Consider the following 25,100-nt stretch of genomic DNA (forward strand, 5'->3'; position numbering starts at 1 on the left):
GACACACGCGGTAAACTTGGACACTTTAGTATACCGGCAGGTAGAATTTCTGGCACAATACCGGTATTGCTCTGATCGCTTTATTCCGTGTACTATGATATCGTATCTAACTTTGTATCGTCTAGTTTTTTCATCATCGTTTATAATTGTTCCATTTCAGGATTCAGATATCAGTGGTAGCTGAGTTCTCTTAATCATCGATCAAAGCAAGCAAGCAAGCAAGCAAGCAAGCAAGAAATCAAGCTCTTCTCGAATCTCAAGAAGAGGGAATTATTGAACGAACATGACGTAGTTTTGCGTCCAGCCACACCAAAATTCAGAGTGAGTGAATGCCGATAGGTCGATAGGTCGGCATAATCAATTCGAATGCCCAGACTGTTCATCGCAATCTTGGTGAAGGATAAGGTTGAGCTTGCCGTCGCTGCTCCGATAAGAAAAGACTTTGGATAATCAAAGCATCATGAACTATAGAGGAATCCATCAAGGAAAGTCGGTAGAGATGCGTATATGTGTATGTATTATATTGATGTACAACTGGGGTTATGGCTCTTGATTTATCGTATTTCCCCAGAGATGATGCAGAATGTTTGTTTTTCCCTCTTTTTTATTGAGGATCTCTTTCATGATCTCCAGCAGGGATTTAAAGTGCAAGTACTAGTACCGACCACACCGACGCACATAACCTTTCACGTCGTTTCCTTGTTTTATGATATCGTTGTCGCTTGAAATAATAACCTCATCAATGCCGTGGTGATTGTACTCATTTCACATCTTTCAACACGACTACATCAATCATACATTCCAAAACCTCTCCTGTGAATTGAAGAACCTTCTCCAACGAAATCGAACCTTTTGCATTGTCTCTATTCCACAATCTACACCTTTTCTCTGTTTTCATCCAGAAGTATTGGAAGTAACGATCTACTCAATATTACAATATTACAATATTACAATACCAAACACGATATCTTCCTTCCTCTGCGAAGTCATCATCCAGACCTTACCGTCAACCATAACACTGTAGTATCCCACGTGGTGCTCAACACTTTATCGGTCCACCAAAGTTGACAATGGACTCACAAGCAAAAAATATGTATGATGGGCAGTTTAATAATATTTTGAATTTCCGTGATGTTGGGAAAACCATCAACGATTTCTTGGGGCGCAAGTATGTACCTACCCCCATAAAGACCATCAATTGATTAAGGCTGATTGTTATCCCCAAGACTTATCAAAGAAGGACGAATATATCGCTCTGCAAGGCCAGGTGTGTACATGTTCGCCAGGCTGTGGGGCCATTCATGCCATATCCAGGACATTGGCCCATCCAGAGTGGTGGACTTTGGGCAAAACGAATTATGTTAACGAGTTTACCTGGTAGATGATGCTACGATGGCAGACAGGCAGCGTATCAAAGATCATTATGGCATCAAAACCATATTGGACCTGCGAACAGTGTAAGACATCCAGCTATCAACTATCTATCCCATCTAACCATAAGTATCGCAGAACAGAACATGATAAGCAAGCAAAGAAGCGGGTAGCAGATATGAGAGACCCTGCTCTCATAGAATCAAACAGTGCACTAAATGAATCGATGAAGATACCAGGAATCAAGTATCTTGAGATCAACGTAAATGGAAAAGGGTTTGAGAGAAGTTTAGTATGGCAATTATCACCTTATAGTATCATGTAAGTCTTAACTTGTCTTGTTCGATATTGGGAGCTGACCAAGACATGTAGAAAATTGATCGGTCTGATGGGTTTGGGATACCGTTTGGAGGCCATCGGGATTCTAGGGCGACAAGTCTTGCAACCCAGAGGGCTTATAGGATTGGGATACGACACGATACATCATTGTGGTCCGGAACTTGCTTCAGTAAACCATTATCAGCCTTTTATGAAACAACACATCTAACACATCCCAGGTTCTCAGGACATACTGCTCCCCGGAAAATTATCCAACTCTTGTCCATTGTACCCAAGGAAAAGATCGTACTGGACTTACCATCGCCTTGATCCTATTCATCCTCGAGATACCCATAGAGGCCATATCACATGATTATCTCATGAGTGAAGAGAAATTACTTCCTGAAAGAGAGAGTCGATTGAAGGAAATCCATGAGATTGGCCTGAGTGATGATTTTGCTGGATGTCCTGTGGATTTCATCAAGAAGATCTATGAGTATCTGGAGGACACTTATGGTGGTGTTGGGAATTATTTGACGACGATTGGCTTCGCGGAGGATGAACGAACGGCTCTCGCAAAAGAACTAAAGGCATAGATGCGAATAGAGAAAGCTAGACTTTTGGATTAGACCTATAGAGGATGTTAAAGAGGGTGAGTGTGCACTAAAGGTAATGCTACTAATCCCGAAGGCAGAAAACACATTTACGATTTTCATTTCGTACGGGCTGTGTAAAGATTGAACGTTAAAGAATGTTCCGAAGCATTCGCAACGTGCAAAATATAAATCATAGACTTCTAAGTCTGGTCCAGAAGATTGTGCTCCAGAATACAAAATTGCAAAATGGGTCTCATAGTGCTTGATATACTTACCGAGCAGATCAATTAAAGTACTTTGTACATCAACCCAGAATAGAAATTTCGATATGCAAAATCCAAATGAGACTGTTAAAAAACATCCGAAATCTCCGTACATGGAATATGGACTGGTCGATACTTGTAATCACATCTACAGCAATCAATATAATAAAGCTCATTATCATTATCTAATTCGAAACGCTCGTGTTCAAATTGTTAATCAAATCAGAATGAATTTTCTCTACGAGCATGTCACTCGCGTGTTTGTTGATGGACATGATGTGATCTAGAACCCAGACTCATTAGTCCTTTACTGGGTGAGTAAACCTTACTTTAATGGGATTCGGCGTTTCCGTTCTGGCGATGTTCATCCGAATGAATTGGATCAGGTGATATGATTCGATTTTCTACCTTTTTATATTGGTACTGATGTCGTACTAATGATATTGATTGTGTTGTAGAAAATAGCAAGTATTCTTTCTTTATGGAAATCTTGAGATTAGATACATTCCCCATCATAGAACCCAGGTCCAAGCATCCAAAAAATAACCATCAACACCAATTGCAAAACAATCTATATTCAGCAGATTCCTCCCTTAATCCTTTCACACCATATCACTCGTCGTAAATCTCCTAATTCCTCGGCACCATCATCATCACCCCTACCTACCCGTACCTCCCTAGCAGCACGCCATATGAAAAACAAATCAAGCCTTTCCTTCCTCTGCCCGAGAGTGGAGAAATAGCATAAACCCATACGTAGTGCCGGCCCCATAATATCCCCTTCAGGATCCTGAAACATAGAAACAATTTATGTGAAATAAGCATTACCTTACCCCAGGAAAAGGATTCCAGGATTCTTTCCTCGGTGTCAATGTAGCTATGCGAATCATTGGTGGACATGCTACTGGGGAGGAGAATGTCGGGAATGATGGGATCGTCGTTTATTTGGGGTCAACAGGGCTGTGGAAATCATTCACCGGGTTGATGTCGTGTTGTGATGGATCAATTGTTTGTGGAAGCATCTATATAAGAGCTTTAGTTCTCCCCATCTTCTTGTCCGAATAGTTTTGGAAGTATTTGCACAGGTTTGCATTCATTCGTTTTGAGTACAGTTCGTCTTTACATTCATTCATTTGTTCATTTTTGCTCGCTTTCACATCAACACACGATCTCTCTCTCTTCTGCACATCTATCTATCAGAACTTTTGATCAACTTCTTGATATTCATACACAATTTACTCCTTTCCAACAAAATGAAATTCACAACTACAATTGCCCTCAGCGGCCTCATCGCTTCCTCCCTCGCCGCTCCCTCCCGTCCCAATCAAGCACGCGGTCACCGCGGCAACACCCTCCAAAAAAGTCAAAAAGCAGGAGGATTTGCCCAACCCAGCGCTGGCTACCCAGGAGGATTTGGAGGTCAACAAGGTGGTCGGGCACGACCCACCGGTAGCTACGGTGCTGCCGGCTCCAGACAATCTTCTAGTGCTGTAGCCGCTTCAATCGTTGCAACACCTATTGCATCTAGCGCCGCTACTTCCATCGCCTCATCTGCCGTCATCAACATTGCCAGTTCCTCCACAACATCCGCCTCCGCCCCCGCAGCCACCGCGCACGCCGACGACGAATACAACATCTCCTGGGCCGGCGCCGTTCTCGACGACGGCGGCTCCACAATCTACACCGGAGTGTACACGGAATTCGTGGTGCCCATTCCCACAAAACCCACACGCGGCGAAACCTCCGCCGAAATCTGGACCGTCTCCTCCTGGGTCGGCATCGACGGGTACGAGCAGAGCAGCGAGTGTGCGGGACTCTGGCAAGCCGGCGTCGACGCCTCGATCGATAGTTCCGGAAAACTTTCCTACGACGCCTGGTACGAGTGGTATCCCGCGGACACTCTCGGATTTTCGTTCAGCGTCACCGCCGGTGACACCATCGCCGTGAATCTCACCTACTCGTCCTTCACAGAGGGAACCGTCACGATGGAAAATAAATCGACCGGGAAATCGGAGACGAAGACCGTGACGTCGACGGATCAATTGTGTGGTCAGGCTGCGGAGTGGATTATGGAGGATTTGAGCATCGATGGCTCGACCATCGGATTGGCAAACTATGGAAATGTAACGTTTAGTAATGCGTATGCGGCTACTAAGGAGGGAAAACAGGTGGGTCCCACCGGTGCGAATATCATGGATATTGAGACGACTTCGAATGAGATCTTGACGAGTTCGTCGGTTACCGAGGACAGCGTTGTTGTGGCTTATGTTTAAGCATGTGGATGAAGAGGTGGGTGTGAGATATTTGAACAATCTTACGGTTTGGATATGAGATTGATTCTGATACGGAAAATTGAATACCAAAAATGCCTGGGGCAATTATTGGTTGTAACTCACAAAATCATTTATTCTTTGTATATATACATATATATATATATATATAAACGCTTTATTATCGAGTCTAATCTAGAACTTTGATTTATGGATACAACCTAGGGTGACGCTCGCTAAAGATTCCAATCATCCTACTTTTACATGCTGCAAACAAAGTATCCTCAACATCTACAATTCCAAGCCCGCTTATTGAGTCAATATAACACAAGACATTCCAAACTCATCCCCAAGTGCGAGCCCACATGCTACTAGCCAACCCCGGCAATCTTTGCAAATCCTCATCCACACTCGTTTCTCTGCTCCTTGCAGTGAGTAGAGTCTCGGTACTACTATCATTTGCCGATCCACTTCTTGACAACCGTAGTCTCCTCAAATCACCCAATGGTGACAGTGGTCTCATGGTACTTCTCCACTCTGCTCTTGGCATTCCAACTACCGTTCCCAAGCCCATCGCGTGACCCATTGCTCTAACGATCGAAAAATCATTATCCGACTCAGTTCTACTTGAAGTGTTATTATCTCTGCCCGTTGGCGCTCTTCTTTCTGCTCTTGGCATTCCAATCACAGTTCCTATTCCTGCGGACACTCCTACCGCTGCAGCTACGGAGTTGGTGATTCTTCTCGGTCTCCTAGCCTCTCTTAAACTGTAACGACTAGTGTAATCCCAGTTACGCCATGAAGGATCAATTGATGGTCGATTTAGGTGAGAAGTTCGATTATTTCTGGGTGGATGTGTCAAGTCGTAATTGATGATGTTGGCATCATAAGTGCGGCGTATAAAATCCGGCTCAACTGCAGTAGAAGTAGGTGTGGTTGGGTGACCATGAGTAGTAGTACTAGCTCTAACAGGAGGCAAACGAACAATAGCCGAAGTGATTTCCCCGGCGGCTACGTTTTCAGCTTCGTCCAAGTGATTGTTCAAATGACCGAATCTAGCATTCCATCTTTGTAGTTCAAATGGAGTAGTGATTACGATACTGTTAAGAGATATTGATCGAGCTATAGGAGTAGGTGCCATAAATTGCCTATCTGCTGGGGTACTCTGCGACTCGGTGGAGTAAGAGCGCTGTCTATGTTGAGCACGATGGGCCGACTGTGGCGGATCAAGAGGGAGGATAATATTACGGCACATAGGACAATTATCCTTCTGAACAAGCCAACTTCCCAAACAGAGATACCCAAATTTATGATTGCAAGGCGTGACGACTATGGAACCTTCATGCCCGCCATTAAATTCCAAGGGATCGGAACAAGGATCATTCCTATCTGCATCAACTTTGACTTCTTTGACTGCAGAAACTCGTCAGCATGATTGTGTAGACGTATGTACGTAAAGATGGGAATCCCGCACAGCTCTCGAAACAAATAGGACAGGTCTCTCCTTCGTCTTCATAATCCGTTTTCCATTTTTGCAAAGCTGCTAGAACCTTGGGAAAGCGAATATCTTTATCTGGCACCATTTGACGACGTGTTTGAGACATGACGATTGGAGTGAGAGGTAGTGCTTGTTGTACGAAAGGTCGAATGTTGTCAGCCATATCAAAAGTTAGGAAGGTGGCTTGAATTCAAATGTTTTCAGATGTTATGAATGTAAGAATGCTGTTTCCGACTCTCTCAAACTAGTTTGGAGAATCTAAGATATTTTCGAATAAGAGTATGGCCAAAAATCTGTTGAAAAAACACTGTGTTTTGGGGTGAGGGAAGTGCAAAATCTAGAGGTATAGAAGTGGTAAGGAGTGAAATCCTCTGCGCCTTCCGGGTTGAATATTTGATGTATCATGGTTGCCATTCTGCTTCAAATGTCACACTTTCTCTATCTAGACTATAATCATAGCTCTTGCACTGACAGTAAATGCATTACGAACAATGGAAATCAAAGCGTACACTAGAATACAAGCTTAAAGAGTATTCGCTCGTCAACATCAAACCTCTTACTAGATTCTGAACAAAAAAACTTAAAGGATATCTAACAGTATCTTTCTAGATCACCAACTTGTTTGCACACAAGATCTTTCCAATGATAAAGCTTGAATTTGTTCACTGAACAGTGCCCTTCACCCAGAGCTAGGTATGTTTGATTTCGGAGTGTGGTTTATTAGATCCCTCGCATGGCAGCATAGCAGATGCGTGGAATATAAGAATAGTCAGAAGGTCCACTTGGAATAACACAACCCAACAAACGCATGACAATGAGGAAATCAGACGTCCTCGAAAGGCCCTTTTTTCTAACCATTAAACCAACACAGAATCTGGATTTTTCTTTTGAATGCCAATAGATTTCAGCCCTGATGGACGTAACAATATCGTTGAATTTCACACATAGTCCATACTCAACTCAATATCAACAAACCATCTCTGCAAAAGTTGAGATTCTTTTGATTATGTGTTGGAAGGAAAGCGTCGATGCAAGTACCAGAACTATCCCCGAAGTAATCCCAGCCCATCTCATCCATCTCAACTCCCCCAATCCGATTTCTAATAATCGCATTTCCATTGCATCCCTCACACTTGCATTTCCAATCATACATACGACAACTCCACAACTCCCACGATAAACAAACCTCACAACCTATAAAAAGTCTTCGAAACACGATGCATATAGACAAACATGCGGGGTAAATCGCGTGCTGCATGAGGGGTAGACAATATCCGATGGAGATTGGTGAGATGGCCCTGGGATATATGATGTGATTTTGATAATCACTTTGAAACAACGGAGTGAATGATAAGAGTTGATGATACAATATCTAGGTATTGATGATGTTAGATGTATTTATATCGTACCGGGTTGAAGATTGGGGAATCCGCTATGCATATATAATTTGGGTGTCCCTTATGTGTATCAGAAATTCTTGTGATTAGTATATAAATTAATATATCTTCTCCTTCTAAAATTCGGCATACTACAATAAAGTACTAGGCAGCACAAATCATGGCTCCATCAGCAACCCAAGATCTTGCCATTCACCCCTCAACCGCGATCAAAGATCTTGCTTCCCCTTCCAAAGCCACCTTACCTCTTCCCTCAAACGCACGGGCAAGATTAGAAAAGGCTGGAATCGATCTCTCAGACGGATATCCTACTCGTCCAGGGCGTCCTTTATATCGTATGTATCCATTCTTTATCTTCACCCACTATGTAGAATAACGAACCCAACTAATCTTCCCTTCCACAATAGTCCAAGACGTCCTCGCCATCCGCAACACACCACGAGAACACCACGATGCCGGATCTCGAGCCGATAAATCAAAGAAAAATTTGTTCGATACTATCCACAAGAATAACGGAAAGATAATTGATTTGACTAAGAATATCGGAACGGAAATAAGTGGCATTCGTCTCGATGAGTTAACAGATGAACAGAAAGATGAATTGGCATTGTTGGTTGCAGAGAGGAGTGTGGTCTTCTTGAGGGGTCAGGAAGGACTGAGTCCAAAAGTACAAAGGGATTTGGGGACTTGGTGGGGTGAAGTTGAGGTTCATGTATGTTTGCATTATGTTCTGGATTATGACGGTGAAAATGGAGATAGGATGTGAGCTGATGATTTGATGTATAGCCACAAGTTCCCCATGTACCAGGACTTCCTGGTGTGTCGGTGATGTGGCCAGCCTTGCAAGCCAGCGAAACTTCAAGAAAAACCGATTTCAGAAATCCAGGAGGCGCGAGTCGATGGCATACGTAAGTTTCCTTCAGTCTTCTCTTGACTCACTCAAGGCTATTGTAAGGACACATCACTGACATGCAAATAATAAAGAGATTTGGTGCACGAGCTTCATCCCGCAGGATTAACCCACTTGCACAACGATACCGTGCCAGAAGTTGGAGGCGACACACTTTGGGCATCGGGATATGCAGCTTACAGTAAACTTTCTCCCGAATTCCGCAAAATCATTGATGGGAGACAGGCCATATATGTTTCGGCGCATACGTACCTCGATCGAGATGATCCAACTGCTGGACCAAAACATATTGAACGAGTGCATCCTATTGTGCGTGTACATCCAGTGACAGGATGGAAAACATTGTGGGTGAATAGGGCAATGACAAAATCGATTGTCGGATTGGACAAGGCGGAGAGTGATTTGATTTTGGGATATCTGTACGATGTTTTTGAAAAGAATGTGGATATCCAAGTCAGATTCAGATGGACCGCCGGGACGAGTGCTATTTGGGTAAGTTCTTTCAGAGGACTTATTAGTCTCATTCCAACTGAAATCAATATTGGAAATGAAGAAGAAATAAGCGAATAGATGCTAATGATGATGAACAGGATAACAGAAGTACGATTCATAACGCGAGCTGGGACTATGAGGGAACAGAAGAGAGACATGGGACGAGAGTTACTAGTTTGGCAGAAAAACCTTACTATGAAGAGGGAGCAAAGTCTAGAAGGGAGGCTTTGGGTCTGAATGATGATTAGATTGAAACGTTGATGTTTATTAGATTGATTGAAAGTGGGAAGTGTTTTGAACGATCTTTTAGGTCATCGGCTTAGAGTTGTAGGTAAATGATCGTTGAATAAATTACCAGGTAGCTAAATTGATCAATAAACAAACACATTAGATAAGATGAATCTCGCAAAGCTTATCTCGTGCAATGTTGAATTGGATGCCGGGACAACCCTACTCAAAACATGATTGGACTCCACTTGCAGAGACGTGATGGTTACTTCGTACTCTTTTCGGTACGAATACAGCGCCCGCTCGCTAGATGTAACAAACAAGAGCCCTGCAGTGATCATTTTGAACGGCGTGGTGCCATCAACATCTGTCATAAAGGAATATTTGAGACCATGAACTACTTTCCCGATATATCAAACATCTGACACGTACAATCTGGTATGAAAAGCAAACAAGCTCTTTGTTGATTGGACGGTGAAGAGACGAAGATGTACAAGCGGGGCGTTCTAAGGAGATATCTTAAATCCATCCGAATCAATGACATTCACCGCTTCTTGTGTGAAAGAGGATTATTAATTCATACATTCTTGAATGGTTAATCTCTAGATCTCCGAGTTAGGAAGGCGATGAAGGAGAGAATGAAGCTCCGGGCCGTATGTATCACGTGGTGCCGTATATTGTGTTTGTCTTCTTTTCTTCTTTTGTTTCACACGGACAAGACGAAATTGTGTATCTTAAAGTGTCAGATGAAGGGAATCAACCGGTCATACAACATAATGAAGGAAATCGATGGGTCAAGTATTTGATGCATTGAAGATGCTTGGCTGATCTAGGCACTTGGGATGGAAGTTTGAGGTCCCGATGCCCGACATTGATAATCTGGGGAAGAGACGGTCTTGTCAGTTGTCCGGTTTGAAGAGGCGTCGAGTAAGCAGACGTGTATATCAAACAGAGCGGATGCATTCAGCCACTTTAGGTTAGAGTTTCCACAGAGGAAATGCTAGAGAAATGCTTATGTTGAAGATCACCGATGCGGCATAGGTGAGATTTGGACCGGCGTGTTTGCTCCCGTTCACGAACTGCACGGTACTTCGTATTTGATGATTGATCAAGATCGAACGAGTTTGGACTTTGAAGGGAATGGAAGGTTCAATAAAACATTCCACGAAATAAACTCAATTAAATGAATCCCGTAGGTAACAGTGGAACGGCATCGGATTAGCTTTTTCTAAGGTTCAACGGCGGGTGGATCTTGATGGAGCTGGACGAATGCTTCTTTTGTGTGGAGCCCTTCCTATCACCTGTTTCGTATACCTTTCGGCGACACAGATAGACAGACAGAATACAAGAATGATCCTCCATTGACTGATCTACGGAAGAGAAAGATTGTGTTCGGTTTTTCGACCGTCCCGCTTGAGCATTCGGGGCCCTCCTTCACATGTACGTTATATCATGTCAATGACTAATTGCTTACATTTACATCTACAAACTCGGGTATTATCTCGGGATTCATAAACACCGATTGGTTCACTCACCTCCACTCATACCTTCATTTCCCTACCTACGGTCCCGGAGTAGGTTCCTTCGGTTCCTTCTTTGAAATGCTGTGTGTGTATTGGTAATCGGCATATAGATAGATGGATCTATTACGCTAATACTCTGGGAGGAAAAAAGAAACATGCTACTGGTACTCCCATGCATCTTTTGCCCATGTTAAATTCACAGATTATCTATCATATCCTTGTCTAGATCCAATTGGAAAGATGCTAACCTCTGATCGCATTCGGAGGCGGCGACCGAATAATTGATAAGATGCACGGTTTCCCCTCGATAACATTTTGTTTTGCGATTTGTGATCTCTCACACAATATATCTTCTTGACGCATCTGTTACCAAGAAGCTTCAACATGGCAGATCCGCCTGGTCACGAGAAAGAATTCGCCCCTTCGGACCCTGCAGCCGCATTGGAAGATATCAATCATGCCGAACCACGAGATGAGGATGGATCTGATAGAGAGTACCTGGAGAAACATGGGGAACTATCAACTCATCAAAATTCACTCGATGCCGGGAGTCGTGAGAAGGAATATATGGAAATCTCGAGTCCAAACAATGTGGATAGCCATTCATCGGAAGGCGAAATTGACCATGAAAAAAGACCAGAAATGAAACAGGTTCAAAGCTATGCCACATCTAACAGTGCTTTAACGAGGGCAGAATCGCATGTAGATGATGCTATTGTCAAGAAGACCTGGTACAATCCATTGAGGTGGAGTGCCCCTCCTCCCGTTCCAGAAAGTCGGACACCGTCCAAAGAATACACAGCTTCATTCTTCTCTTTACTGTACTTTCAATGGATGGCACCTATAATGGATGTGAGTTCCCATTCTGAACTTACTTGAGCGCCTGTGATGCTGATGTTCTCTAGGCTGGATATCGACGGCAACTCGAGCATAACGATATATGGACGGTGAACCCCAGTCGAAGTGTAGACCTTTTATCGGACAAGTTACAAGCATCTTTCAAGAGAAGAGTGGCGAATGGAGAAAAACACCCTCTGCTATGGGCAATGCACGAAACATTTAAGTTTGAGTTTTGGGTAGGAGGAGCTTGCCAATTTACATCCAACATCCTCCAAGTTATATCGCCATTCACATTACGATACTTGATCACTTTTGCTTCGGACGCATACATAGCAGCACAGGAAGGATCTCCAGCGCCTAATATTGGAAAAGGACTAGGACTTGTGTTTGGTATCACTATAATGCAGATGTTACAATCCCTAGGCACCAATCATTTTATATACCGCGGAATGATGGTTGGAGGGCAATCGAGAGCCGTCCTTATTTCAGCCATTTTCGAAAAAGCAATGAAGATCTCCGGACGAGCTAAGGCTGGCGGTCGTTCAATCAAAAGCCAAGAAGACGAGAAGGATGCCCAAAAAGCTCAAGATCTAGTTGAACAAGCTAAAGGCAAGAAAGGCAAGAAAAATTCTAAACCAGCCGGTCCCAAAGGTGGAGTACCAGATGCTGGACGTGGTGTAGCAGGTGATGGCACTGGATGGGCAAATGGGTAAGTTTGAATCTTTACTCGACCTATCGAGGATAACACGAATACATTCACTTCGTGTTCCCTTTACCCTTTACCTTTATACTTACATGTTTGAAATTTTAGTAAAATTGTCAATCTTATGAGTACAGATACGTATCGTGTAGATCAAGCCAGCGGCATGTTTCACTTAATCTGGACAGCACCCATATCTTGCATTATAACTCTCATACTACTCCTCATCAATTTGACCTACAGCGCCCTTGCAGGGTTCGGACTGCTAGTCGTTGGACTTCCCTTATTAACTAAGGCTGTTAAGAGACTGTTTGCGAGAAGAAAGGCCATCAACAAAATTACTGATCAAAGAGTAAGTCTCACACAAGAAATTCTCCAGGCAGTGCGATTTGTAAAGTACTTTGGCTGGGAGACAGCATTCCTTGACAGACTTGCTGCAATCAGAAATAAGGAGATTCGTTCCATCCAGGTCTTACTGGCGATCAGAAATGCCATAAACGCTGTCTCCATGACTATGCCCATTTTTGCGTCGATGATAGCTTTTATCACCTACAGTTTGACGGATCACGGGTTGAGCCCAGCACGTGTATTCTCGTCGCTTGCTCTATTCAATTCATTGCGGTTGCCGTTGAATCTTCTACCTATGGTTATCGGCCAGGTTATCGATGCTTGGTCATCAATCTATCGTATCCAAGAATTCTTACTCAGTGAAGAGCAAGAAGATGATGCTAAGCCAGATAACGAACTAGAAGGAGCAATAGTCTTAAAAGGCGCCGACTTTACTTGGGAACGAACAGCTACTCAAGATTCGGAAAAGTCAGGGCCTCCTGGAAAGAAGCAGACGAAAGCTGAGGTTAAATCTGAAAAAGATGCCAAGAAACAAGCATCCAAGGATGAAAAAGCCGCTGATAAATCTTGTTCCTCTCCAATCAACAAGGATATTCCAAGCAACGACGGCACTCCTCTCGATGATGCAAGCACTGTCAATGGAGATGAAGAACCATTCAGCTTACAGAATATGAATTTCACAATTGGCAGGAATGAGCTTGTGGCTGTAATAGGTGGAGTTGGAAGCGGTAAAAGCTCTCTGCTTGCTGCTCTCGCAGGTGACATGCGAAAAACAAGAGGAGAAATGACTATGGGAGCTGATCGAGCCTTTTGCCCGCAATATGCATGGATACAGAATGCGACCGTCAGAGACAACATACTATTCGGAAAGGATATGAACAAATTGTGGTACAACAAAGTCATCGATTCTTGTGCCTTGAGACCCGATCTGGACATGCTCCCGAACGGTGATCAGACCGAAATCGGCGAGAGAGGTATCACTGTATCAGGAGGTCAGAAACAACGAATGAATATTGCACGAGCCATCTATTTTAATGCTGACTTGATTTTGATGGATGACCCGTTGAGCGCTGTCGATGCACACGTTGGTCGTCATATTTTTGACAATGCAATTATGGGCTTATTGAAGGACAAAGCTAGAATTTTAGCTACTCATCAATTATGGGTACTGAATCGCTGCGATAGGATCATATGGATGGAAGAGGGTAAAATTCAAGCGATTGACACGTTTAGCAATCTCATGAACAACCATGTTGGTTTTCAACAGCTTATGGAGACAACTGCAGTTGAAGAATCACAGGAGCCAGAGGCTGAGGAAGAAGGTATCGTAGTGGAGAAGAAGACCGAGAAAAAGAAGCATAAAGCGCCTGCTTTGATGCAAGCCGAGGAGAGATCCGTCAAGAGTGTTTCATGGACAGTATACGCCGATTATATCCGGGCTTCTGGTAGTCTTTTGAACGCACCGATTATTTTATTGCTCCTCCTCCTCTCGCAAGGTGCAAATATAGCCACTAGCTTATGGTTATCGTGGTGGACAAGCGATAAATTCGGATACTCCACTGCTGTGTATATTGGAGTGTATGCTGCGCTTGGTGCTAGTCAGGCTCTGCTGCTGTTCTTCTTTGCTTTGTAAGTTTCTTATATATAGTTCTCTTCCTTGTGAAACAGAGTATCAATTCCGCTAACCACTTCAACTCAGATCCCTCACTATTCTTGGAACAATCGCAAGTAAGGTGATGCTCAGCAAAGCCATTACAAAGGCACTCCGAGCGCCCATGTCCTTCTTTGACACCACTCCTCTGGGTCGTATTACTAATCGTTTCTCAAGAGATGTTGACGTTATGGACAACAATCTCACTGATGCCATACGCATGTTCTTTCTAACTATGGCTATGATTATCTCGGTCTTTGCCTTGATCATTGCTTACTTCCATTATTTTGCTATCGCTTTGGCGCCTCTTGCACTTCTCTTCATATTTGCAGCGGGATATTATCGTGCATCGGCACGAGAAATGAAGCGATTCGAATCAGTCTTTCGATCAAGTGTGTTTGCCAAATTTAGTGAAGGACTTTCAGGAACAGCTACTATCCGAGCATATGGACTACAAGATCGATTCATTACTGATTTGAGAAAGGCCATTGACGAGATGGACTCTGCCTATTTTCTTACGTTCTCGAACCAGCGATGGTTGTCTACTCGTTTGGACATTATCGGAAATTTGCTTGTTTTTGTAACGGGTATCCTAGTCATCACTTCTAGATTTTCCGTTGGACCATCTACTGCAGGATTGGTGTTGTCTTATATTCTTTCTATCGTTCAGATGATTCAATTTACCGTTCGCCAATTAGCGGAAGTCGAGAATGGCATGAATGCCACGGAACGTATCCATTACTACGGTACTTCGTTGGAGGAAGAGGCACCATTGCATACAATAGATGTTCGCCCTACATGGCCCGAGAGTGGTGAGATCGTCTTCAACAATGTCGATATGCGGTATAGAGAGAACCTTCCGTTAGTATTGTCCGGCCTATCAATGCACGTAAAAGGTGGTGAACGAATTGGGGTGGTTGGTCGTACGGGTGCTGGAAAATCAAGTATCATGTCTACTCTCTTCCGACTTGTTGAGATTTCCGGTGGTTCAATCACTGTTGATGGTGTAGATATTAGCAAGATTGGACTTCACGACCTCCGATCTCGTCTTGCTATTATTCCACAAGATCCTACGTTATTCAAAGGAACCATCAGAAGTAACCTAGATCCTTTCAGCCAACACAGTGATTTGGAACTTTGGTCCGCATTACGACAGTCCGACCTTGTGGCCTCAGACTCAAATCTCGAAGACGAAGTCACAGGGCGTATACATCTCGATTCTGTAGTCGAAGATGAAGGACTGAATTATTCGCTAGGTCAAAGACAATTAATGGCACTTGCGCGTGCTCTTGTCCGTGGTTCGCAAATCATTGTTTGTGACGAAGCTACAAGTTCTGTTGATATGGAAACGGACGAGAAGATTCAAAGAACTATTCAAGAGGGGTTTAGGGGCAAGACGCTTTTGTGTATTGCTCATAGACTTAAGACCATTATCGGATATGATCGCATTTGCGTGATGGATAAGGGCACGATTGCAGAATTAGATGAGCCAGTTAGGCTATGGGAGCAAGGAGGTATCTTTAGGGCCATGTGTGATAGAAGTGGCATCCGAAAAGAGGATTTTGCAAGGGCGGCAGTTCCGACCGGGATCACGAAAATTGAGTAGGGGATTAATATATTGACGAATTAGTGGATGTTGTATGTATGATGACGAAAGATGGTAATGTTATATGGTTTACATGCATTTCATGTGCATTTTCGGGCGTTTGGGGAAAGATAAGATGAGCGAGCATTTGAAAATTTTGGTTTGATAATTAGCTTGAATGCTACTGTCAAAATGTCATTGCTGGACGGGGTTTATAGCAAAGTGTATAGAACGATACGATACATAAATCTAATCAGAAAGCAAAGGATGTTTAAGAACAAGAATATAATATATATATATACATATATAGTTGTGATCCAATGTTCAAACCATGTCATCCTCCCAGGTCATTTCAATCTCTTGAGAGGTTTCATTCTTCCAAGTGTTGCCATTTATTTATTACATTCTCCGACTGGGTGAAGGTGGTAAAGCCTGATCCTGACCAAGTCTTTCCTCCGCTCAATGTTGCAATAACGAAACGTTTTACCAAGCACATATAAGCACATAGATTGCGAATCCTCAAAGACGGAAAGCAGCCCGAGTCTGGAAGAAAGTGGAGTACAAAAATTGACTGGGATTCGTACCATTAATCCTTCACAAAACCTGGTTCGGACGGTTCGGATAGTTGTGGAATTTCCGGATATGTCGCTGTACAGGGTTTTAAACGAGGCGAGCGCGAATATGTAACACAAATCAGATGCAGTCTAATTATCGCTGATTGTGATTGGTGGGTTGATACAGCATCTTTTTGATGGGAATTGTTTATGAAGCCGGGGCGTCCCCTCTTGATGGATTTTTGTTTCCGGTTTTTGGATTTCTTGCTTCTTTTCTTGTGTCGGTTTCCATACATATAGTTTGAGATTTATACAATTTTATACTCCTATACTTACTCCTATAACATTTCCGCCTCATCCGACCCGCTGTCAAAATTCTTCATCAATATCCACTTCATAAACTCACAAGCTCTCTCGCTAATCTCGGGTATCCACTATCCCCATAACGTCACGGTTGAATCGCCCCTCTCATTATATTTATTCCAATTCCTCAACTATCTTGCCAACCTACTCCAAACCTCCCACCTTCCACGCTGCCCACCCCTCGGAGTCATGCCGTGCACAGAATTTGCGCTTCTCCCCCTCACAGCCCCGCTTTCTCCGCGCCTGATCCCCAAACTCCGCACTTGCAAACATGTGCTAGAGAGAGCGTCGGGATACCCTTGTCATTTCTATCAACAGGTGGAAAATCCTTCGTATATATATATTGTCGGGACGTGGGAAAGTCCGGGACATCATGAGAGATTCCTGCCTAGTGTGGAAAATTTGGGACTTTTTGATTTGTTGAGGGGGGAGGTGGTGCTGGGGGTGGGGATTGGAGAGACGGTGGAGGGGAGGGGGATTAGGATGTGGCATTGTGAGTGTGGGTTCTTTTATTGTTTTACTACTCTTGTGTCTTCATTTTTGGGGGGTTAGGGTTGGGGTTGGGGTTAGGTCTGAGGAGTAGATTTCTGCATTTTGAGGCTGGCTATAATTACTAATTATATGATACTACAGTGGAAGGCGATGCGCTCAGTTCCCTCCGAACAGGAATAGATGAAGGAATCGGAGAAGAAGACGCAAAGAAAAAATCTCCCTTCAGTGCGCCCATTATATCATGTAATAGACATTACGTATCATCCCACAACAGGGAAGGATTTAGTGAGAAGTTTGACGAGGTAAAACATGCGTTAGAGAACGAAACGAAAGAGTATGAGATCGAGGGCGGGTGGAGGATAGAAAAGGAGGCGGAGGATAAGGAGGAATGGGTTATGTTTTGTGGGTGGGAGAGTGTGGAGAAACACATGGCTTTTAGTAAGAAGGAGAGCTTTAAAGAGTGGAGAGGGATTGTGGATTGGGTGGAGGGGTTTGAGGTTAGGCATTTGAGGCTGATTGAGGGGTTGTGATTCGGGAGCCCTTGAAGGAAAAATGGTGGGAATGATATGTGATTTTAGACCCAAACGACTTAATTCAACTGCACGGCAGTATTCGAATGCTAGCCTCTCTCAGTCATATAAAGTCATGATCGGTGTTGAGATAATCCTCGGTTTATACATTGTTAAAAGAACAACGGGGATTTCTCTTCTTCCCGAGCATTGGATCACAAGAATTAATAAAACGTATTATATATATCTTTGAATCCCGCTATATCTTCGATTCATTATTGAAAGTAACTTCGGATCTAGTGAAGAAACGGGACGCCCCAAATGTCCAAACTCGAGAGGGAAAATCGAAGTGATTTGAGTGCCACGTGATCTTAAAATGTTCAAGTTCGCTACAGGCAAAAGAATGAATCCTAAAGAATTCAGATTTACAAGAACTTTCTTTACGAATCTGCAGCGAAGTGTCAGACATGCAATGAACCATTTGGATAGGATATCAGAAAGACGATCCTAGAATTCTCACGGCAAATCTGAGTTCAACGATCAAGCCCCTATGTGGCTTATTTTATCTCGCGAAAAATCTAGCTCAAAACATTTACAACTTTGGCATTATCAGTTGCCCACTTTTGCTGGTTTGAGAACGAGAAACTTTACTCCTGAAAATAACGTCCAGTCTTGGGAATCACGTGAACGTATCCTGTTTCCGAATTTTCTGTCGAGGTACTTGTGTCTCCACATTTTGTGTAGCTGAAGAAAATACATCCACACATATACATATTACATAGATCAAGATGTTGATCAACGAACATACAGGTACTGTATCTTGTTCACATTGAATCCTCTCATGAAAAAACTAACATATGTCAGCCATTTCCACGAACAAGATACTTTTCGTACCATATGAAGAATCACACGTGATTACATATCATGAGTGGATGAAAGATGAGGTATGTGTTTGTGTTTTGCATGTATACGCAACACATGAACTACTTTTTCAAGAACTCAGAGTGGGACTAATATAATTCTAGGAAATCCAACAAGCAACCGCCTCTGAGCCCCTGAGTCTCGAGGAAGAATATGATATGCAGAGGAGTTGGAGGACAGATCATGATAAATTGACATTTATTATTTGTTTACCTGAAGAAAGGAATGCATCGCAAGAGATTAGGAAAGGAGTATCAGATGCACCTGCAAAGATGATAGGGGATGTCAATTTGTTCATATCGGAAGCAGACGAGGATGAAGAAGGATGCATAGGAGAAATTGAAATTATGATTGCGGAACGCAGCGCAAGAGGTAAGGGATTGGGAAGATCGGCGGTTGTTACTTTCCTTGAATATTTAAGAAGCAATCTGGAGAACATTTTGGAGGAGTATAGGAAGGGTATTCAGGGAAGGAGGGAAGAGGGGAAAATGAAGTTGCTGCAGTTGAGGGTTAAGATTGGAGGAAAGAATGTAGCGAGTATTGGACTTTTTGAAAGCGTGGGGTTTGTAAGGGTTGGGGAGGGGGAAAACTATTTTGGTGAGGTAGAATTGGTTTTCGAGGGATGGTGTGGGGAGGAAAGGGTGAAGGGCTTGATGGAAAGGTTTGGGGTGAAGGAGTATCGGGAGTGTGGTTATAGTTGATGTAATTTTACATTCAAAAGTTGTTAAATGTTTCTGGGCCTTCGACGTACTGCAATATCTTTCAGGATAACATGATGAATTATCAGGGCACAAAGGAGGTCCAGATGTGAGTGTTCGTTTCAGATGCCAGCTGTTTTCCTATACATGTCACAAAAGGATTATCAAACACGTCTTCTAAACTGCGCTATGAAATCGTCCTCAAACTACCACACGCATCTCTTAACAAAATTGTATCCTTCATCCCCATCGCGACTCTCAACTCTTCTTTGTCCCCGTCTATCTCATCAGTTTCAGCTGGCATGAAGCTCTCATAAATATATATACCACCTAATAATACTTCTTTCTGCAACTCCGAAAGTCCAGTGGTGCCCATTCACAGAGCTTCATCAATACATGCGTGCACGTACTTACATGCGTTGGTAGTCGGTCCCATTACGATATCCTCTGCTCTCGTGAAAGTCGCTCTAATCTCTTCCACGAGCGATTCATGCACACGTGGAGATTCAAGCACATAAAATCAAAAACCAGTTTTATTAACATTAACAGCAGTTACATCCGTCCCAGTGATGATGAGAGGACTTGCTTCAGATGTAAGTTCATCCTTTGTGTGACCATGCGTACCAGTGTCTGCGGTACTTGAGAAGAGGTAGTGGAACATATTTTGTCTGCCATATCTCCCAAGAGCTTCGAGATTCTCTTTCTCTTCGTTTTGTGTTGCGAGGCTCTTCTCAAGGAAGATGAGGTAGTCGTTTAATTTTTGTGGTGTGATGAGATCAAATATGGCATCGAGACCGCGGGGTTTGAGTCATATCTATAGGAGCTGGATCGGGGACTAGGGCATCTGCGTCAGTTAGCAAAGTTTTGGGTGTAGAAATGAACAAATTACTGGGTACATAAACCCCTCGTATTCGGCACTAGGGTAGACGTTGGTTGTCAGATTCTGTGTAGTTTCGTCCATACTAAAAAGTGACCGTCGGCAGCTGGTTTTTGCCCCTAAGCAATCATAAAGACTGTATGTATATCACGGTTTTTAGGGCCATACCCCACACGGGCATAAAAATTGTATATTATGGTTTTTATGATTGTAATTATCAGACTTCTGTTTGCCCTATTTAGTATATAGATTCCGTAGTAGTAATATGAGATGTAAGACCAATTTGCGCATGCCCCAGAAAATGTATCTGGTAATGGCTGTACGACGACTCGAAGAGCGTATCCAGGGGCTCATTTAATGCCTGCCAACTTTCATTTGAACTGGTTCAGGTGGTAGCACCTAGTTGTTGAAGCCATTATCTTGTATAACCCATCCAGATTTCGTATCCACGCAAAGGTACTTCACGTGGTTTAGGCCCTCAAGGCAAAGTCAACATATTCATGTTGAATATCTCAAGAGAGCTACGCTGAGGTCTCATAATCACCTGAACTCCTATGTGAATGAGGAGTAGCAAAAAAAAAGGAAGAAATGGCCGAAGCTCAACTATAGATCATTCGAGGAGGCATCTCTAGCCAGAAGCCAAAGCGATGGCAGCACACATAAAAACACCAGTAGCAAGGAGTCAGAATACCAAAATTTGACTATGACTAGGTACCTATAGGATGCGCGCATTTTTCACTGAATTCGCAGCTACCGATTTACTACGTAGTGTTTTTTATTTACTAAACTCTACCCATAGAAATTCCACAATCAGGAGAGAAAAGAAGCTCATGCCCACAATATTGCTTTGAAATGGCTCACCATCACTATCAATACCACTATAATTTCAAAACCTCATCCCTTTAAAATCCTTTCCCACATTATTTTATATCTCCCTTACGCATCTTACATCCTGCGTTTAATCTCATTCTCTGACTGTGAGAAGTTTGTGTGTTCTTACTCAACAAGAATATTACCAAACGCATCAGAGATTTCTCTCCGTGAAGGTGGCAATTGCATTTCAGGCTGCGTCGAAATACCAACAGCCAGTCTTTCCTCCATAAGCTTAATTAGAACTGGTGGAACACTTTCATCTGTTGCTCTGATGGTGAGGCGAACCATCTGAATGTCATAATTAGCACTAGAAGCTTGAGGGAATGGGGAATACGAACCTGGGTTCCATAATTCGGCTCCAGTCTTAATAAACAACCAAATTTGCCTCCCTCACCAGTATGCAACACACTGGCACCAACAAAGTTCTTCTTATTTGGATCCACACCATCCAAGATACCCCATCTAAAACCATCTATGGTCCTACGAACAAATCCATCAGTAAATTCACGACTGCCGCCCTTACCACCCTTGACACCAAAGATGCGTTGAGCTTCACGTGGCGCTCCTCCGATTTGCTTCCATCGTTTGAAGAAATCATCCGCTGACAATTCTGCTGGATCCATAAATTTGTGTATGGTAATTGGAAGCTTCAGTGTCAAAGCTTGAAGAGCTCCAGCCAGGTAACTGATTCTAATCGTTGGGCTCCTTTCAAACACCTTTTTAGACTCAAACATTATCATTTGTTGACTTTGTGCACCTTGATGAATTGTGCTTTCAGGCAGACCTTTTACTTCCCATGACAGGTTCTCCTTCTCGCTTGGTTCGAGATCAAGTGTTGTGGTAAAAGAACTGACAGGAGATGGGGCTTTGTTGGAGAAGTATAGGATGACGCATGCCATTTGGCCACGATATTCAGATCGCACTCCGATTTGAATTTGTCCATCTTCATATAGAACTCCCTCCGCTTTGAGAAGAAGTTTGTTGTATCCAATCTCCCAATCCGGTGAAAGATGGGCTGCGCTTGCCAAGTTTGGCGCTTTAAGGGTTTTTGGTTCCGACGGACCTTGATCCATAAGATCCAAGCCAGCAAGATCGTTGCTGGAGCCATTGTTGTGTCCGTTAGTGCCATTGACCCCCACGTTGGCTCCGGCGGCAGTGGACTTGGCTCCATTAGTACTGAAAGTACGCTTGAGACCTGGATTCTTGGCAACCACAAAATCTTTCTCATTAGCATTAGCATCTTTGCCTCCCACAATCCAAGTTCGCTTATCACTAGTTCCAGCATGCTTTTGATGTAGCCGTGAAAGTAGTGCTGACTGACGTTCCGGAAAGGGTGGCATTTCGTCGCAGACCGTTCGGAGAAGATCGTCAGTTGGTAAGCTTGCCAATGCCAAGTATTCGCAAGCTCTTTGCTGAAGCTCAGAGTCTAAGGTGTGACTGTATGCTTGGAATACATACATAAGTCGAGGTTTAATCTCTGGGAAAAGATTGACAAATTTGATAAAAGATGATAATATAATGGCTCTTGTACTGGATGAGCAGCCTTGTAGTTTCCCTTGTAATGCAAGGTACTGCTCGATTGGGCTACAACCTTTGTCCTCTGCAATCAAGTGGCCAAATTCGCCAAGTATGTATCCGCCGATCTTTACAAGTGTCTCGTGACAGTGGTCCGCTTTTACATACTGTAAAATGTTCTGTGCTGCATATACTTGAAGCTCTTCATTATTGGTAACGATTTGAATGACTCGGTGCCAAACCTCATCACTGACATGGTCTCCCGCCATTGCAATGAGTCGCAATGAAATGTCAACATACCACTGAATGTCAGTAGCGTATTTCTCGGTCAAAATGGCAATCTTTAGGACCATTTCCTCTCGGATTGCAAAATCCGCATTCTGAAGATATTGCAAGAGCTCGCCAACAATTGGTTGTGCGTTAGTTTGATCACACATGCTGTATAGCAAATCCAAACCTTTCCTCCGCACACTGATATCTCTATCCTTTAAGGACCCAATGATAATTGCTTGATGTTGCTTGATAGGATCTAATATATCAGCTCTTGCAGCCAAATGTGTCATGGCTTCCAAGCCGAGATAGCGAACGTTGGTCTCCCGTGACTGGATAAATTTTCCTAGTCTTGTTGAGATTTGTTTCATCAGATCTACTTCGGTATCAAGATGGATGACAAGGTTTATGGCCTCGAATAAAACAGCATTCTGCGCATTGTTCTGCTGAACGTTCTTAGGCATATCAGACGCATCATCCAGAATTTTTTGTATGGACTGCCGAATCAGATTTCTGACATGTGTATCCTCTAAGCATTGTTAGTATATATTTGGCTGCGGATAGTGGAACATACCTGATGCGGGATAATATTGTAACAATCTTAGAAGTTTCATTTGAAGCCACGGGCAGGGTACCTTATAATAAAGATAGTCCTGGGTGAACTCTTGGTCCACGACTATCCTTTTGACTCTTGCTGCAGCTTTAACATAGCATCCTTTGTATTGATCGAGATTGTCTTGAGCAAGAGCCATCACGAGGGAGGTGACTGAGAGAGCAACACCAATATCCACATCGTCCATTAGAGATATTATCCGTTCCGCCCATTGCGGTTGCACTATGTCGGGATGCTTTCGGTAGAGTCTGAGGAGAGTCAAAGCTGCCTTCTTTTTGACGAACGATTTGGATGTCCTGCTGTGGTATTAGAGACAATACAGAACGAAGATGAAGCGGACTTTCTCACGGTGATATCAGGAGCCTGTGAACCTCCCCACTCAGCGCCTCTCCCATTTCCCTTCCACCTACATTAGCAATGGCATGCAATGCCAAGCAGTTATATAATTCATTGTGATCCGTCAAATCTTTCCTGATACTGTTCACGACTAAATGTATCAATTCGTGCCCTTCGTGGAGAAACAAGGTCATTGCCAGGTATCCAATTTGTTTTTCCGAATATTTATTGGCAGATATAAGGTTGACCGCTTCAAGATGGCCGAAATCGACATTCCACCCCAGGATATATATGTATAACAGCTAGAACGGTGTTTATTAGAGGCATATCCGTGAAAGGCGGTCGAACGAATTACCTTGCAGACATATTTTTTCTTATGATACCCACTGAGATTTCCATCTGTTCGTCACAATTAGCCACACCCCTTTATTCTGGGCAAGATTTCGGACCTTTGAATTTCTGTCTTGAATGAGGAACAAAAGTCAGCCTTGCATGAGAAACCTTGGACCTGCAGAGAAGTAATAACCAACCTTATGTTCGCCAGTTCTTTATTGATTCTCTTTTCTTCAAGCTCTCTAGCTCTAGCATTTCTAAGATCTGCAATGAACTGCACGAGACCCCGCATATTCGAGTTATTGCTGGAGCTCCCACGGCCTAGAAAGCTTCCTGCAGAGGACGCCATCGTTGCCGTCTTTCTGTCGGCCTTCTGAATCGGGCTGTATGCTCTTGCGGTCGGAGAACAAATCGAGACGATAATACGGAGCGCGCCTATAACCAATTGTCAAAGTTGTTTGTCGGTCTCTGATCCTAATTCTTTCCACGGACTCCGGATCGTGTTGGCAAATCACTGGTGCTTTTCGAAGTGCGCTGTTGGCTGCAGAAACTTAGCCTTGCTCGTGATCCGCCATCCGCAAAATATTATGGCGTATTCGCCCCTTTTCTTGAAGATATCAAACGCAAAGATATTTGTTGTTGATGAATTCCTGGTGAGATTGGAATCTAGAGAGGTTTCAATTGTACTGAGTTTCCACTCCGTACGCGCGACATAAGGGACATCGTTGCTAGGGAATAACAGGGATTAATTTCTTA

At 43.3% G+C, this 25,100-nt stretch overlaps 7 protein-coding genes across 7 annotated transcripts; 5 read left to right on the forward strand and 2 right to left on the reverse strand.

Annotated features, from left to right (window-relative positions):
• Positions 1–1,070: 1,070 nt before the first annotated feature.
• Bfra_008660 (putative tyrosine serine protein phosphatase protein) lies at positions 1,071–2,285 on the forward strand (the record flags this gene model as incomplete). The annotated part of the gene is made up of 6 exons (XM_037339018.1): positions 1,071–1,168; positions 1,227–1,267; positions 1,382–1,457; positions 1,510–1,692; positions 1,744–1,879; positions 1,929–2,285. The coding sequence occupies 6 exons, from the start codon at positions 1,071–1,073 to the stop codon at positions 2,283–2,285; spliced, it is 891 nt and encodes a 296-aa protein (XP_037190584.1).
• A 1,516-nt stretch (positions 2,286–3,801) lies between these two features.
• On the forward strand, positions 3,802–4,821 carry Bfra_008661 (putative scytalidoglutamic peptidase protein; the record flags this gene model as incomplete). Its single annotated transcript, XM_037339019.1, has 1 exon — positions 3,802–4,821. One exon carries the CDS (start codon positions 3,802–3,804, stop codon positions 4,819–4,821), a length of 1,020 nt encoding a protein of 339 aa, XP_037190585.1.
• Positions 4,822–5,161: 340 nt separating this feature from the next.
• On the reverse strand, positions 5,162–6,479 carry Bfra_008662 (uncharacterized protein; the record flags this gene model as incomplete). Its single annotated transcript, XM_037339020.1, has 2 exons — positions 5,162–6,231; positions 6,293–6,479. 2 exons carry the CDS (start codon positions 6,477–6,479, stop codon positions 5,162–5,164), a joined length of 1,257 nt encoding a protein of 418 aa, XP_037190586.1.
• A 1,394-nt stretch (positions 6,480–7,873) lies between these two features.
• Bfra_008663 (putative alpha-ketoglutarate-dependent taurine dioxygenase protein) lies at positions 7,874–9,363 on the forward strand (the record flags this gene model as incomplete). The annotated part of the gene is made up of 5 exons (XM_037339021.1): positions 7,874–8,048; positions 8,121–8,425; positions 8,500–8,621; positions 8,698–9,115; positions 9,214–9,363. The coding sequence occupies 5 exons, from the start codon at positions 7,874–7,876 to the stop codon at positions 9,361–9,363; spliced, it is 1,170 nt and encodes a 389-aa protein (XP_037190587.1).
• A 1,887-nt stretch (positions 9,364–11,250) lies between these two features.
• On the forward strand, positions 11,251–16,011 carry Bfra_008664 (putative abc transporter protein; the record flags this gene model as incomplete). The annotated part of the gene is made up of 4 exons (XM_037339022.1): positions 11,251–11,718; positions 11,772–12,415; positions 12,518–14,383; positions 14,454–16,011. 4 exons carry the CDS (start codon positions 11,251–11,253, stop codon positions 16,009–16,011), a joined length of 4,536 nt encoding a protein of 1,511 aa, XP_037190588.1.
• A 1,085-nt stretch (positions 16,012–17,096) lies between these two features.
• Positions 17,097–19,530, forward strand: Bfra_008665 (putative n-acetyltransferase 9 protein; the record flags this gene model as incomplete). The annotated part of the gene is made up of 4 exons (XM_037339023.1): positions 17,097–17,454; positions 17,541–17,896; positions 18,790–18,852; positions 18,934–19,530. 4 exons carry the CDS (start codon positions 17,097–17,099, stop codon positions 19,528–19,530), a joined length of 1,374 nt encoding a protein of 457 aa, XP_037190589.1.
• A 1,870-nt stretch (positions 19,531–21,400) lies between these two features.
• Bfra_008666 (putative ap-2 complex subunit alpha protein) lies at positions 21,401–24,693 on the reverse strand (the record flags this gene model as incomplete). Its single annotated transcript, XM_037339024.1, has 7 exons — positions 21,401–21,565; positions 21,616–23,591; positions 23,637–23,971; positions 24,024–24,313; positions 24,367–24,410; positions 24,461–24,474; positions 24,542–24,693. The coding sequence occupies 7 exons, from the start codon at positions 24,691–24,693 to the stop codon at positions 21,401–21,403; spliced, it is 2,976 nt and encodes a 991-aa protein (XP_037190590.1).
• Positions 24,694–25,100: the final 407 nt, after the last annotated feature.

Source organism: Botrytis fragariae (assembly GCF_013461495.1).
Source record: "Botrytis fragariae strain BVB16 chromosome Unknown tig00000101, whole genome shotgun sequence".
Classification (NCBI taxonomy): Eukaryota; Fungi; Ascomycota; class Leotiomycetes; order Helotiales; family Sclerotiniaceae; genus Botrytis; species Botrytis fragariae.